This window comes from Seriola lalandi, unplaced genomic scaffold (genome assembly GCF_002814215.2).
Source record: "Seriola lalandi dorsalis isolate HSWRI2012SDOR001 ecotype SW California unplaced genomic scaffold, Sedor1 jcf7180002052929, whole genome shotgun sequence".
NCBI classification, from domain to species: domain Eukaryota; kingdom Metazoa; phylum Chordata; class Actinopteri; order Carangiformes; family Carangidae; genus Seriola; species Seriola lalandi.
Genome location: NW_019523482.1, coordinates 333136 through 348564, shown reverse-complemented (window position 1 = coordinate 348564; position 15429 = coordinate 333136). Strand labels below are relative to the sequence as shown.

The following is a 15429-nucleotide window of genomic DNA, read 5'->3' as shown; positions in this document are numbered from 1 at the left end:
GAGAAACTCTTATTTGTGACTGATTTAACACAACTGCTCAAGACCTCCTGAATAATGGTTATGTTAATACCAGCAAACACACAGAGACACGCATGCACAAACACATGACTGACATAGCTGAATACACACACTGACAGAAAGCATAAAGTTGAGCTCAGGACAGAGAGAGACAAAGCAGATCTGTTGTCCCTGTTGAGGGCAGATGTCATGGATGTGACACACCAAGCGGAAAGTGCTGACAAAAACTAACTGTGTCACCGCACGTCGCCACACATATTCTAAGTAGCACATGAACAGCTGCATGCATAATCTTCATGTATCTGACAGGAAATAACAAAATTAGTAGCTGGTGTTTTCCATCTCAAAAAGCATACAGACAAACAAACGCAAAACATCACCTTTCACATCAAGTCAAGTCTTGTAAGAGCCATACACGCTTACAAATTACATATTGAGATTCACACATTGGTTGGTTAGCTGTACCTGGAGAGGGAGTGGCCTACGGCTATAAAAGGGTTTCTGTCCTGGAAGTATTTTTTTCCTTTTTGTTGTTGTTGCTGAGCAGCCAGAACGCCTTCCAGATGACCTTGACTTTAGATTAGTTTGCTTTTGTGTTATTTTCCTTTACTTCTACCACCCAAACTGCAATCACTGATGCCTAACATTCCCATATTTCATTATGAGTTGTTATGTTTAGTGTAATAAATACCTTTTTCACCTTTCATTAGTGTGTGGACTCTCTCATTTGTTACAAGTCCTGTGCCAGGTTTGTAACAAATGGGGGCTTGTCTGGGATCAAAGGATCTCTGGTATAGTATTTGATAGCTGCTAGTGCTTAGTATACCACTAGGGGTTTATGTAAATCCTCAGGGATTGTCTACTGTGGTGAGTACGGAGATAGTGACTGTGTTATTGTTTTCTGTGTATCTTTGTAGCTGTAGCCTAAAGCAAGTATTAGCATTGGGGAGAGTCCCACACACTGTGAAAGGGTGGTTTAAGTGTTTTCAGTTTTGTGTGGATTGAGGTTCAGGTTTTGACCATACCAGTAGCTTGGTGGATACCTGCCTGAGAAACTGTTTTTTCTTTGTGTTTGCATCTGATCTGGTGTGATTTATATATAGTTAGTGGATGTCCTTTTCTGATAGGCATTAGAAACGACATCCATTTGACTCGATGTTTGCTACTTTAGTTTGTTGTTTTTGTTCATTAGTGTGGCCAGAGAATTCTGCTGAGGATACACCTCCATGACTGTCCAGGTGGGTCGCCAGCATGTCGGTTGAGTGGCCAAGTAATTTGGCTCATCTGTGTTTGCATGAGGACTAGGGTTGAGTCAGTCGGCTAGTTCTCGCGGTTCGGTAGAGAGCCAGGGGAGTGGATGTTCCACACTGTGGCTGTTACTTTGGGTTGGGGGTACACTTTTGTAGTCAGTGTCTTTAATTGGCAGGTTAGCCTAGTGTTTGCATTGTAGCCTTGGGTTTTCATGACAAGGAACATTTTTTTGGGTGTTGTGCTTTCTGGGTTACCGGTAAGTGTGGTTTGGCTACTGGTGCTTCGGTGATCATGTCTGAGTGAGAGTCTGCTACATGCCTCCGCTAAGGATCAGTTGCTACAAGTGGCAGAGCATTTTGAAATCGAAATCCCGAGTCAGGGACATAAAGACTGTATTTTGGGTGTATTCAAGGAAAGCTTGATTCAATTGGGGGTTTTATCCGCTGTGGTAAAGGGCACTGACACTCACATATGACTTCTCAGTAAGATCCCTGATCCCTCAAAAGTTAGTTTTGGAACCTTGTGGGGGCAGCTCTTCAAATTTTGATGTCAGCAAAGATACATTTTTCTTGTTTGAAAGGGTGGCTAAAACACAGATCCTGCTGCTACAAGGGAAGACTTTTTTGTGTTGTGGTTGTTGTTGGGAAGGCTACTGGGAAGGCTCAAGAAGCTTATCCTGTAACAGACAGTGAAAAGTATCTCAAGGTGTTTTAAAAGCATATGAACTAGTACCTGTGTCATAAATTCAGGGGTGTAAAGAAATATGATAAAAAGACTATGTAGAGTTTGGGCATGAGCTGTCCACTCTTTTTGGTTGATGGCAGCTGGCCTCTGACGACTTTATGTGAGTTATGTGCGGTAATCTTGTCGGAGCTTTAAAGAAACTCTTTCTGAGCATATGGCTTTCTATCTGAGTGAGTGAAAGGCAAAATCTTTGAGTGAAGCAGCTGTCATAGCAGACGAGTGTGCCTTGACTCATAAAGTATGCGGGGACTATGGCCACAGAGCTAGCGCTGTTGGTGGTCATCAGAAAGGATACGGGAGTGAGCTTCCTTCTTACAAGTCAGGCAACAGTGGTGGCAAGCTGGATTTAGGTCGGACTTCTAACTATTACCTTGGTAAGGGTCATTGGAAAGCTGAGTGTCCAATGCTGAAATCAAAGCATCAAAGCACAGGTCCCAACCAGGCAACCACCCTGTAAAACCTGTAGCCCTTTCTGCTTCGGCACGATTGTGTGAGAACGCTGAGGCTTTTGCTGCAGTTCAACAACACAAAGTGAGCCGCAGTGGCTGTTCACAGTTCCTTGTCTGCCAAAGGAAAATCTGTGCCCTCTCCTGGGGAATCACCTGTGCTCTCCTCCTCTAAGGGTGGAACAAAATATTGATAGAGGAATATAGTGTATTGCTTCCTCTTGCGATAGGTCATCAATACAATAGCGCTAAATATCATTGTTTTTACTAAAACACGCAGGTGCTTTAAACAGATTACCCTGTCAGTTTGACTTACTAGAGTCACTACTTCATGACTCCTCATGGTGTTGCCTATCAAATGAATGAGTGTAAAATTGCAGAAAAGATAAATCTCATAGACAGAAAATGGTGGAGAGCCGGGGAAAACAAGTGAGGGACGCACCATCATCTTTCAAATCAAGTGTGGTCCCAATTCATGGCAGAAGTGATACAGGGGGCTTCAGAGGAATGGAGCCTTGCTGAAAAAGACCCAGTAGTCTTTACTGACAACACATCGAATATAGCTGTGGCTGTTGAGCTGACTGGATATCAACACGTTTTGTGCATGTACTGAACCTCACGTCATGTGAAACAGACAGCTGTAGCGCGACTGCTTGCCAAAGTTCGGAGGATTTCCAGCTTCTGCCATAGACTTCCACATGTGCGTCCACATAGCTGCGGACGCACTGAAGAGAAACCAGAGAGTGCTGGACCTTCCACAACACAAGCTCATAACAGATGTTGTTTTACAATGGAACAGCGCTTATGAGATGCTCTCCTGGTTTCTCGAGCAGCAGCTCGCCATCTGTGCTGTCCTTTTATCTCCTGAGGTAAATTGTTTATTGCACATTGTTTCTGACAAAGAGTATAAAAATCTATATGTAGCCTATGTATTTGATTTGTTTGTATATCATACATTCAATTTCAATGAGGTTGTGAGTGATGTAGCCTAAAACGTAGTGAGTGCCATCCTCTGTTTTGCATTAAAGCTTAGGTAAGTTGACTTTTAATATTGACTTGGTTGTTAATTATATAAAATATAAATTTAATGTATTTTGTTCAAGTCATAATAAAAAAAAATCAACATATCTAAACTTTAATTCACGAACAGATCAGAAATTCATATTTTAGACTAGATCATTCAGAATATATACATTAAATCAATGTTTTTAATGAAAGTGCCATTCTTCTCTATTCTCTGACTAAAGGTGAGAAAGAGTGTCGCTGACTGAGACAGACATCTCAAATGTTGAACAGGTGTTGCGAGCCCTCAAGCCAGTGCAGGTGGCAACAAACATCATGTGCGAGGAGAAAAGCCCGACAATTTCAGTCATTGCTCCACCTCTCTGAACTTTTGAGTGACACAATCAGCACCATTGATGATTCTCCTTTTGTCAGAAAAATATAGAGCACCATCTTTAAAGCCTATCAAAGAGATACGACTCTGCAGAGGAGAGAAACTACCTGTACATCTCAGTACAGTGCTGCTGAATGGCATGACACCAGTGAGAATGGGAACAATCCTGCATTCAAAACAAAAAAGAAAAACCTCGCCCGGATGTTCATGAGTTTCACCTCTACCACTGACTGATGACCCCATGGTGGAAGTATCAGGCATAAGGGCAACCTCTGTTTGTGAAGCAAATGTGCCAGGCACAAATGTGTCCTGGGGACTAGTGTAGCTGCAGAAAGAATCTTTTTGACTGCTGGTGACATAATCACCACTCAAAAGAAATACATTTTGCAACTTTTTTTTCCAAAAAAGAACCTACCGAAAAATCTAGCGACTTTTTGCACAAACCTTCCATAGAAGAGCTGCCAGTATTGATCTGCATCTAACTTTGTCTCTGAGTGATCATTTTACTGATAAATATAGCCAAAATCACAAGACAGCCATTATCTTTTACTCATGTGTATGGTGAGTTTAGATGTGCGGAAGTGACTGCTTGTTAACACGTAGTCTTAATGGGCCTTGTTTTAGTCATTATTTCACATTGTTCCGTTGTCTGATAATAAAAACATAAATGAGGACAGCTTTATTGGGAATTCGGCTGTATTGAAATACTGTATATGTGAGCACAGAGAGCAGGAGAGACACAAAAAGATGAAGGGCTGAAACCAGCTGACACTAAGCAGAATGCAAATGACCTTCGACGCAGTCCAACCATATTCTAGGTTTTGACCTGGTCTTGTTCCGCTGTGTGGTTGAGGCAGCCTTTCGGGCCCTCATCTTTATGAGGGGTGGTGTGACGGTCTCTCTCTCGTTCTCTCCAGGAGTGCCAGTGTTAAGAGGTCTGTCAGTGTTCGTTGGCTGCACCTGGAGAGGGGGTGGCCAAAGGATATAAAAGGGCTGCTATCCTAGGAGAATTGTTTGTGTTGTTGTTGCTGAGCAGGAATATCACCTTCCACATGTCCTTCACTTTAGATTAGTTTGCTTTTGTGTTTTTTCCTCCACACAAGTTTTACACCACTGATGCCAAACATTCCCATAGTGCATTATGAGTTGTAATGTTTAGTATTTAGTTGCAAGCCCTGAGCCACACTATGATTCTGTCTTTAAGTGCTAGTATACAGGTGCAGATATTTACATTATTTAGAACAGGTGATAGTGCCAGAAGACAGTTTTTAATGTGTACAAGTGAAAAGGTTTAGGAAGAACGTGGTGCAAGTAAGATGTAGAAAAGTCTGAATTCTGGATCAAAACAAGCTTTTGACTATTTCAAAGTATTTGTTATATTGGTAACAGCATGTAAACAGGAATACAGCATCATATCTGAGATGTAACTTTTGCATCAGTACCTGTCAAGTTGTAATCTAACCCTTCAAATAAACCCTCATTAAATCTTTCCCCTGCCTCCTGGACTTATGAGTATGCTGGTTCACTTCACAAGGAAGTTGGATTAATTAAATGGGAAACGAGTCAAATATAAGGCAATGCTTTTCAGACTAAATTGGACAGAAATGTGAATGTTTGATAAAAAAAAAAAAGTTTGCACTGTCAATGTAAAAGTTTTGCTTTGCTTTGTACTGCTGTTCTTCGCTCTTCTGTCTGTGGGAGAAGAAAAGGCAAAAAAAAAAAAAAAAAAAACCTCAATGAATGGGTGAAATCACTGATTCCCTGGGCTGAATGGTGGTCAGACAGCCTCTTCTCACCATGTGCCTCTGCAGCTGATTCAGCTGTTGATAAGGTCTATTAAAACCAACCCTGCTAAACTACAGCTGCTCAGAGACAGCGCCTGACAGTCCGACGTCACTCGGTGCCACTGAGAAAAAATAACCAAGAATCTGGTACGAATCAAGACGGGGTTCATGCCTTTCTTGCATCTTCTTACCAGCCTCACTGGGTGTGGTGAGTAATGTCAAGGCAGCAGTAAACAAGCCTCTTTATGTGATGCACAGTGGGGTGTTGTGTCAGTCTTTATTGCCTGCTATGTGGTCCTGTTTCTGTCTCTCCCTTTGTGTATTTTCTCATTCCCTGCTCCCTTTCCTGTTCGGCATGTGTAGAGGCCGTCTTAGTTCATTTATCATGCTGCAGACTCCTGCTCTCAGCCCCGGACTCCATGATTAATGACGACCGTTCACACACTTAAACATTTAACTTTGTTTCGCTGACACACTAGTCACCACACTGGTCACCATTGGTTACTTAACGCTGGGTCACCGTGGGACTGCAACCAAACTGAATGCCGACATACACACAGACACACACAGACACAGACACACACACAAATAGTTCACCCTATCTGCCGTGTGACCTTTAAGGGCTGGTTTCTCTTTGATTTTTTCCTTCTGTTAGAATATAAATATGTCATTTATCACAAGAAATTAACTACACCGACACAGCCCAAAGAGCACAGCACAAAGATAAAAAATCCTTTGTGGCTCTTGCCCCTTAAAAGATATAGATACATGTACTTGTTCAGTTCTACTCTCAATAGATTTGTTAATGAGTAATGTGATCATCAAAGCACATGATCTTGTCTTTTTAATGGGTTATCTGTCTATCAACCCTGACACAAACTCAAATTCAAACATGTAAGTACACCACTGTGACCATGTTTTTACCGATACCTTCACGCATGTCTGAGCTGGAAAAAAAATGTGACAGGGACTGAGGCAAGAGTGAGTGAGAGGAACTGTCGTTCAAGTGAGGAGGGAGTGAAAGAGTATGTGTGTTACAGACTGAAAGAGCAAACGAAAGACAGAGAGAGAGAGAGAGAGCAAGGGTAATTTAGTGAAGTGACTCTGTGTTGACCTTTAGTAACTCTCCAGAGCAATGTCAATTTCAATTTCACCCTTCTCCATGGCAAGGTGACAAGACTGGTGTCACAGCTAGGTGTCCAAGATCAAGAAAGTGTTGTGAAAAGAGGAGAGGAGAGGAGAGGAGAGGAGAGGAGAGAAGAGGAGAGAAGAGAAGATGGCGGCTGTAAGGAGAGATGCGAGGTAAGGGAGAGGACGGAGGGAGAGAGCAAGAACATAGAGAGGCAGAGACAAAGAAAAAAAGTGAGGTTTTTCACCTGCATATCCATAGTTGAAATATCATAAGTCAAACTCCTCACTGCTTCACTATTTTAGCTTTTATGTAACAACATCAGAGTGTCAGTGTCCCATAAGCATAATAAGCCAATCAGTGTAGGTTACCACAGTTTATTCATGAGACTTAGTTGTACCATCAACTCTTGTCTTGTCACTGACTATAAACCATGCTGCTTCTAGTCTGCGGTGCGGCTTATACTCCAGCAGAGACGAGTTATATAAAATCAGATGGAGCATCATGTAATATCTTCTTAAACCGTGCACTGTCAGGGTCTCTGTTTCACCAACTGTCAGATTGTTTGTGGTGAAATCTGCGCATCAAAGTTCATTAAAGTTGATCCCTAGACGAAGCCCCCGCATGGATTCACTTTGCTTGAATGAGTGGATTCACTAATTGCAATGATTAAATTAAAATGAAATAAAACCCTGTCCAGTGGAGGGATGTCTGAAGGAAAGAGTGGGATGCCCACCCTGCCTGTCTATTTTTCTAAGCTTGTCAAAAACATATTGAGAAAACACTGGGAAAATCAGTGCCGTCAGCATCTTCCAGTGTCAGTCTATCACAGATGGCCACCACTGACCGTGTGCGGTGCGAGAACTTGTGCGTGTATGTGTGCAATGGCTGGGTTTGTGCCTCTATGCTGAAATGAAGTAGTTTGAAGAGTCATTTCCCTCTTGCCGCCCTTACCATGCTGATGGGCCCTGCTCTCTGAAATAATGGATTCTAATTCCTTTCCACTAGAGTGCACCCATCTGCTGGCTTTGGGGGACAGTAAAATCCTCTATCAGTTACAATTATCCCACGGTTACTGAGGAGTGCTCCGCAAGCATGTGTGTGACCTACCCATCCCAAGTGTTGTGGGGTTGTGCAAATAACTGTGTGTGTGTGTGTGTGTGTGTGTGTGTGTGTGTGTGTGTGTGTATGAAAAACAGGGAGAGCTAGCGAGACAGAGTGGAGTGCTGCGTAAGCATGAGTTGAATCTCTCCACCCTCTGGGACTGCGAATCCATGACAAATCATCCCGAGGGAATCAACACCAAGTCAGTGAGTCTGTGTGTTTTAAATCTGGAGCTATGTGTAATATGTCACAAAAAGTAAGTGTGTGTATTTTCCCTACACATAGACACAAATTCAATCCCCGCAATATGAATCATCCTCCTGTTCTGGAAGAAGTGGAAGTGGACTGCACCAACTCTCCACTGGGGGACAGCAGTAAATCTGGCAAAAGCAAAAGCGGATGGCTACTGACAAAATCCAAGGCACTCTACACAACCTTGATTTTGTCTCTTTTGGAAACCACATAGAAAATGTCAAGTTGTCCAGAAGTAATATTTGCAGGCCTGCTCTCTGCATGCACACATCCCTGGAGACTCCTGAGGCCCTGAAGCTTTGTGGATCTGTGATAAGAGCTACACACACATGCATGCACGCACGCACGCACACATGCACACACACATGCATACACACACACACTATTAGTTGGTGGTGGAGTTGGGGGAAAGCTGGAGAGGGGATACTCTGACAAGACAACCCTTCTCCTAAGACAAACAAACTCCCTCTGATGCTGCCGTCTCTTTACCCCCGTCAATTTTTTCCCTTCTTTTCTCTGACACCCCTTTTGCTTCTGTGACCACTCTGATGCCATCATTTTTTTTGTTGTTTTGTTTTTTTGCTTTCAAATTCACGGACATCTATGTTCTTCTCTCTGCATCATCCACATTGACGTTCCTTTACATCCCAACTGTGTGTTTTCAGTGAGTGATTTTATGTAACATATGTGTTTTATTTATGTCTGCGCGTGTGTCTGGTGCGTAAAGTTGTCTGTGATGGCAGCTGTCTGAGACATCCACTGGTCGCCGCAGCAGAGGAGATAAAGTAGGTCTGTGTTTCCCGGCACTGCTGCAGATTTATCTCTCTGCTTACGGCTCTGATTTTACTGCCCATCCCCTGGCCTCCACTGGATCCCATCTCTTTCTCTCTCTCCCCAACTGCTTCTCTCTGTACACGTTCTGGCTACTATAAATCTGCCACATTGCTCCATAAAGCTGCTTAGGGCATGACTCAACAAATATTAAGGAAGAGGAGAATAAATAAATAAAGCTAAATAAAAGAGAAACTCTCATCTGGAGGGAGAGACAACTTTTCGGCACACAAAATGGAGCCCGGCTGTAAAATATTTACCTCAGTGTCTCTGTGCTTTAGACTTTCTGCTGGGAGTCTGTGGAGGCTCACTACATGACATCACATGTCATTTTTCTTTCTCTACTTCTCTCCGTTGCCTGTGAGTCTATTTTTGCGATAGCAGTGCCAATCCCTTGTGCACTATAATATTAGAGGGCAGGCTCTACTGCTTCTACATATCTCGATCAGTTTACAAGTCACAGGGAGCACCGACTAGTCTGTGTGGCTCTGGATCAAGATTTGTTGAGTCTAAAAAAAATAACCCCAGTGTGGTCACCTAGTTTATCCTGGCGTGGGCTCAGAGACAAACTGCACAACAGACTGGGGACATGGGAGTTTCAAAGACACGTGCATTTATCAGGCAAAGGGATGTTATTGAACTGCTTTCACAATTCTCTCTCTACTCCCTGTAGTCAGCTGACCACGGAGATGATTGGTTGACCAATCATATTTCGCCATGATCTCAGCTGTTGTTGCTGTCAAACATTAAATCTGCTGTCTCTTCTGCTTTCAGCTTTCATTTCAGGCAGATTGCAGTGACCCTCCTCCTCCCCTTTTACCTCCAGTCTTCATGTCCAGCGTGAAAGCTGAGCTCATCCTTTTGATTCATGACATCACAACGGGGTCTAACCACCAAAGACTCTTAAATCTCACTCAAAACGTCTCTCCTGATTGAAATGTGCATACATGGAAAACGTATGTCTTGGGAGACTGACGCACACCAGAGTCTAAAAGTCAGGATCTTCTGCCTCTGCTGCCCCGATTTACACCTTTCTTTATTTTAAAACTTTCTTTTACCAGTTTCTCAATTTTATGGAAACGCAACACTAAATCACTGCACAGTACTAAATGCACCAACCCTTTAATACACGCAGACACACATGCACGCTTCACACTACATGAAAACACTCGCACTGCAAACATGAGACCGAACTGACAGAGAGGCTTTAAATAATTGCGAGACAGTTTCAAAAGACGAGCCAACCCTTTCTTCAAAATCTCAGTGGAATCGAGATAGAGACAAACGAGACAAATAGCTGAAGGGCCTGGCCGCATTGTGCAACCTGTTCATGCATGGGTGTGAGTGCGCTGACATGCGAGGCTGCGCTTGTCAGTTTATCAACGGCAGCAATTTTTCACCCTTGATCAGCCAACCATGGAGGCATTTTAAATGAACTATACCTGGGTCCCAATAGCATCGGATAGAAGACAAAAGGTAAATGCTCAGTGAGTCATTGCGCCGTCTTTGTCTCTGTCCCCACCCCCTCGCTTTCTGTCACATACTCGTCCAATCCTTCCCTGCTTTCCAGGCCTCTCAGTCTTGTCCCATTGGCTTCACCATGACAGACAAATTAGCCATTCACAGAGCGGCAAGCACCATGTGGACAGTGGACTGTGCCCAGAAATCAAGCAATATGCTGTCACAGACAGAAAAACCAAACAAAAAAACAAACACAACCACAACCACATGCATATAGTCACCCACGCACGTATGCACACATGATAGGCCTGACGTGACCCCACGTCAAAGAAGACAAACAACGGCAATAGAAAGCGGCTGCCTCTCCATGTGGCGAGCCAGCGTATGGAACTCTATGGCACCATATGGGCTCTCCATTGTTGACAAAACAGCCTTAGGGACATTAACACCCACAATTTGCATATATGGAAAACACTTTTACAATTGTTTTTTTGTTTTTTTTTCTGTTCCTCCAGCAAATAAAAGTGCCATCATCAATCTGCATTCATCGCCTGGAGGTGTGTTGGAGAGGATTTGAAAAGTCATCCATTTCCTGTCATTTGGAAATGACACAGATAGTACTGACTGCAGTTGCAGGAAATCCTGTGATGTTCTTACCTAGCTGCAGCTCCATATTGCTAATCTTGTTTTCTGAGGGAAACAGGATCTTTGGCGGCTTGTCGGTCAAAGGAGCTGAAAAGGAGAGAAGAGACAATTTAAATATGATACAAGACAAACTGACAATACAGGCAAACTGTCACTGAAGAATAATAGTGAGAATTTCAAATTGTGCTATTTTTGCTTCCCAGTACTTTCTTTATATCCCTGTGTGCTTTACATAGATTTGTAAGCATTTAAGGAGAGAGCATAGACAGGCGTTACCTCTTACTTGCTCTCTAGTGTCTATAGATCTTGGGTTCTATTCATTTGACCTACTTCCAATCATAAATACGTCACAGTGTTAGAACAAACCTTCATTTAAGCTGCATGAGTGTTTGGTACTTGAACAGCCATCATGGAGAGTGTGAGTGTGTGTGTGTGTGTGTGTGTGTGTGTGTGTGTGTGTGTTTGTGAGAGGGAGCAGCTGATACTCTAATGATGCTAATCATCCATACGGTGGATGTCAGACCTGCTGCTGAAGTCCCTCCTCTGGGGAATGCAGCAGTTTTATTGTTGTTGAAAGTCTTTGTGTGTTCTGCAAGAGAGGCTGTTCTCTTCAGGGTTAAAAAAACAGAAACAGGGTCTTGTATGTACATGACTGAAGACACACAAGGGGAGAGAAATGTTGAGGCTGTGTCAACATGGAAGATGAAATGTTTTGATCATGTGGAGCTTTATCTCTCCCTCAGAAAGACAAAAAAGGCTTTCAGACAGAGATGTTTTTTCTTTAATTTTGAATGTGTGTTTTTTTTTTTTTTTAAAGCAGCATCCGTCCTCACACTCACTTTGTCTCACAGCAGTGAGTTGTCCAGCAAAGCATGGCTTCATAGTTGGGGTATTGTGGGGGCGCAGGGGTGGAATAACCAAAACGTTCCCGCAACACTGACGTGAATGTGCCCTGGGGGTCCTGCAATCTCTGTGTTATTTTTCATTTGGTTGAGCTAATTAAACTTTCACTGCAGATGAGATCACTGGATCATAATTGAACCAAAATAATCATGTGACACGCAGTTGGAGGACAATAAAATAGGTGTAATTTCTAATATCCACAAAGTACACAGCTTGCACCAACTTTAAACAGCGTGATAATTTTGTGATTTATGTGGGTGTTATAGTGTAGTTCAGTACACACATTACGGTCTCTCACATTTTGGTACAGCATCATAAAGATAGTGTTTTTGATGGTACGGACTCAACTCAGCTTGACTCTACTCGCTTTTGGTACCAGGTACTTTGTTTTCACTGCAGATAGTACCCCCTAAATGCAATTGTTTCTGTAGCGATGACGCACCAAGCTATCATGATGTCATCTTCAATTTGACACACACTTGAACAATGGAGGATATCAAAGGGATAGCAAAAAAAAACAAAAAACAAAAAAACAGTGCCAGGTATCAGGTACTATACACAACTTTTGCCTGATGGACTGGAATAGATGAGTAGAGTCGAGTTGAGTCAAGCTGGTACCATGCAGTGGGAAAGGGCTAACAGTGTCCTCAACTACAGTTATGTGGGGATTATTTTTTTATTTATTCATTTAATAGGAACGATGCAATTTCACAGTTCCAATACTGAGCGTGAAACTGATGTAGAGTTTATTGCTTTGACGAATTTTCAACTCTTGACCCTAATTGTGCTTTACATATACAGCGTAATAGAACGAACTGTATCAAAGTATTGTCGGCATTATTAAATATGCATAAATAAAAGAGCTTGAGGCCATCTTATTTTACCTTTATGATATATTTACTCGCATACGTGTTTTCTTTCTTGCATGTTCGCACACCAAGCTTTGTTAAATGGCGGTGCTGCTCAAAAGTCTGGAGACCACTCTGCAAAGTTTTCTGGACCAGAGCATGTGTTACTTTTTAAATGATGTAAAGCTATGCTTTCTTCTGTTTGCGCATTGCTAGCGTGATGGAATATAACCGCTATTCTTGGAGCTGTGTGCAATGTGTATCCGCCCAGTGCCAGTTTCTGTGAGTGCATTCACTTTGAAACTTCGGACCAACCATGGTCATTACCGTGACAATCATTTGAGACTGTAAGTCAGTGACGTGAACATTATTGCAACTGAAATGTTAACTAGCATTTGATGAAGTTGATGAAGGAAACAAAATTAAAAAGGGATATTAATTGATTTGGCCACAGTCCATCAGAAAACCCATGAGGTCTTACAGCAGCTGTTTGACCAATGAACACTTGGATCAGTGCCACTCACATTGAAGTCACACTTTTTGTACCAAGCTGCTAGGCACTTGTTACAGGTACACTGTGTCTCTATGTCAAGCCACCACATGTAGTTTTAGTTCAATTATAAGAATGTATGAAGTTTTTGTTTCATCAAGGACAATTTTTTGACTTCTGGACCTCTCACTTCATGTTCATTAGATATTTGCACATTTAACAAAAAACCCTACTTCATGACAAGTATCAGCACAACTGGAACCAACGAGACCAGTCAGACTAGCCTATACCTGTAGACTTATATTTAAATAGCTGCATATTTGCAGTGCTATGTGTGCTCCCATTTATATAAAAAAAATCAGTCATGCACATGTTTTTTCTCTGCGGATTTTAACACTGTGTTTGATTCAAACCTACAACACAATTTTATGTTGCTGTGCCATTACATCATGAAGAAAAATTGGGGCATGCTAAGCTCATTATAACCCACATTTCACTGCTAGTGAGCATGACATGTTTGATATCATCGCAGACCTTACAATTTCTTCATCTGTATGAAAATGAGTGCAGAACTTCACCATTGTAATTATAGCACAGTCAGAGATAAAGGCCGGAGATAAAGACAGTTTACCGGAATGAAAGAGGTTAGATATATAGGGAGCATGTAGGCCTGCAGGTATGTCTCTGTATATAGTGAATGTATTTATTTATGGTAATAACTCTATGCATTACATTTTACAGTAGGTTAGATAACAAGGGTATGACCTTTGACCACATGCACAGCGGCATACTACACAGAGACAAAGATAAACAAGCACACACACTGAGTTCAATCATATGCTCAGGGGGAAGCAAACATTAATTCTGCACTTCCAGAAAAAAAAAACCCTTTATTGACTAAAAACAAAGGCTAATCCCAACAGCAGACCTTTCAGGCACATCTAATTATTTAGTGGTGAATTTGCAAAGGTGGCTTATTCAGGTCTATAGCCCGGTGCTTTTATTAAGACATTTCCTTAAAACTGTTCTCACAAGCCCTCTTCAAGCCTTCACTTTATTATAAAACCTCTCTAACGAGCTGTTTGAAAGGCCTGCTCTGGTTTGGTGTCTGTATCTGGGAGGAAGAAGCCATGCAATGTCGCTGTGCTTATTCATTCAGCACAAAGTGTGTGGTCTTGTCTCAAGTAAAGTGCGTGGTCTTGTAAAGCGCTTGGTTTAAGACTGAATGATAACATATTTAACTGCTCAAGCCGTCAGAAAGAGGTGATGTAGACCAAAGTGTAAATGTTTGATATGTGGGGGTCTGAAAGGTGTTTCCTTTGCTCGGATGTAGCACCTGCTGGTATGTAAATACTGACAGAGAAGCACAGTGACATCTATGAGAGGGGCGGTCATGGGCTTTTAGGCACAACTGTTTGCACTGTTAATAGGTAATCACACAGCACAAATTACACTGGATACTGATACAATTTTAATTACATATCAAACTGCTATACATAATTACACAATGGGTGATCCTATAGCTAATTATGCACAAGGCAAACAAATGAGGACAAGCTGTGGATGGGAGTCGAGAGGGGAAGCAGATGTGGTAAGGAGAACACAGATAGGATGCAGGCATCAGTAGACTGAAAAGCAGAGCTGGCAAAATGAAGAGAATAAAACAGGAGAGAGGATGGAAAGGAAGATTTATAAAGCTTAAGTGAACCAGTCAAGAAACATGCTTCCCCTCATTTCTGCATGCAATGCTTGCTTCTGAAAATCTCATTATCTTAATTACCAGTCCTTTATGGGAAATACATCAATTATCACGGTTCGGTTTGGCGGGTTGGGGTTGTTGGGGGGGGGGCGGCATTTAAAATGTAGAGGATAGGAAGCAACTCCTAACAAAAGGAGAGAGTCTCTGCTTGCCATTACCAGTGGAATTAAGTAACCATAGACAAAAGCAGGTAATTAAACATGGAAATATTTGTAGTGCGCTGTTAACTTGGAAATGAATGTTTTATGTCTATTTATGTTGTATATCTTATTTCTAAAAGAACTGATTATACGCTATATATTCAAGGTTAGAATGAGGTTTTTAATTCCACACGTTTGGCTGTCTGCTATTTGTTAAACAGAAAAAAG

The 15429-nt window shown here is 42.1% G+C and overlaps 1 protein-coding gene across 2 annotated transcripts in view; it reads right to left on the bottom strand.

Moving 5' to 3' along the window:
- Nucleotides 1-15429, bottom strand: part of il1rapl1a (interleukin 1 receptor accessory protein-like 1a) — a 157734-nt gene that overhangs the window by 40962 nt on the left and 101343 nt on the right. For both annotated transcript variants that reach the window (XM_023400694.2, XM_023400698.2), the window contains exon 6: nucleotides 11074-11148. In XM_023400694.2, coding sequence (XP_023256462.1) covers nucleotides 11074-11148 — 75 coding nt within the window. The remainder of the gene's footprint in view (nucleotides 1-11073; nucleotides 11149-15429) is intronic.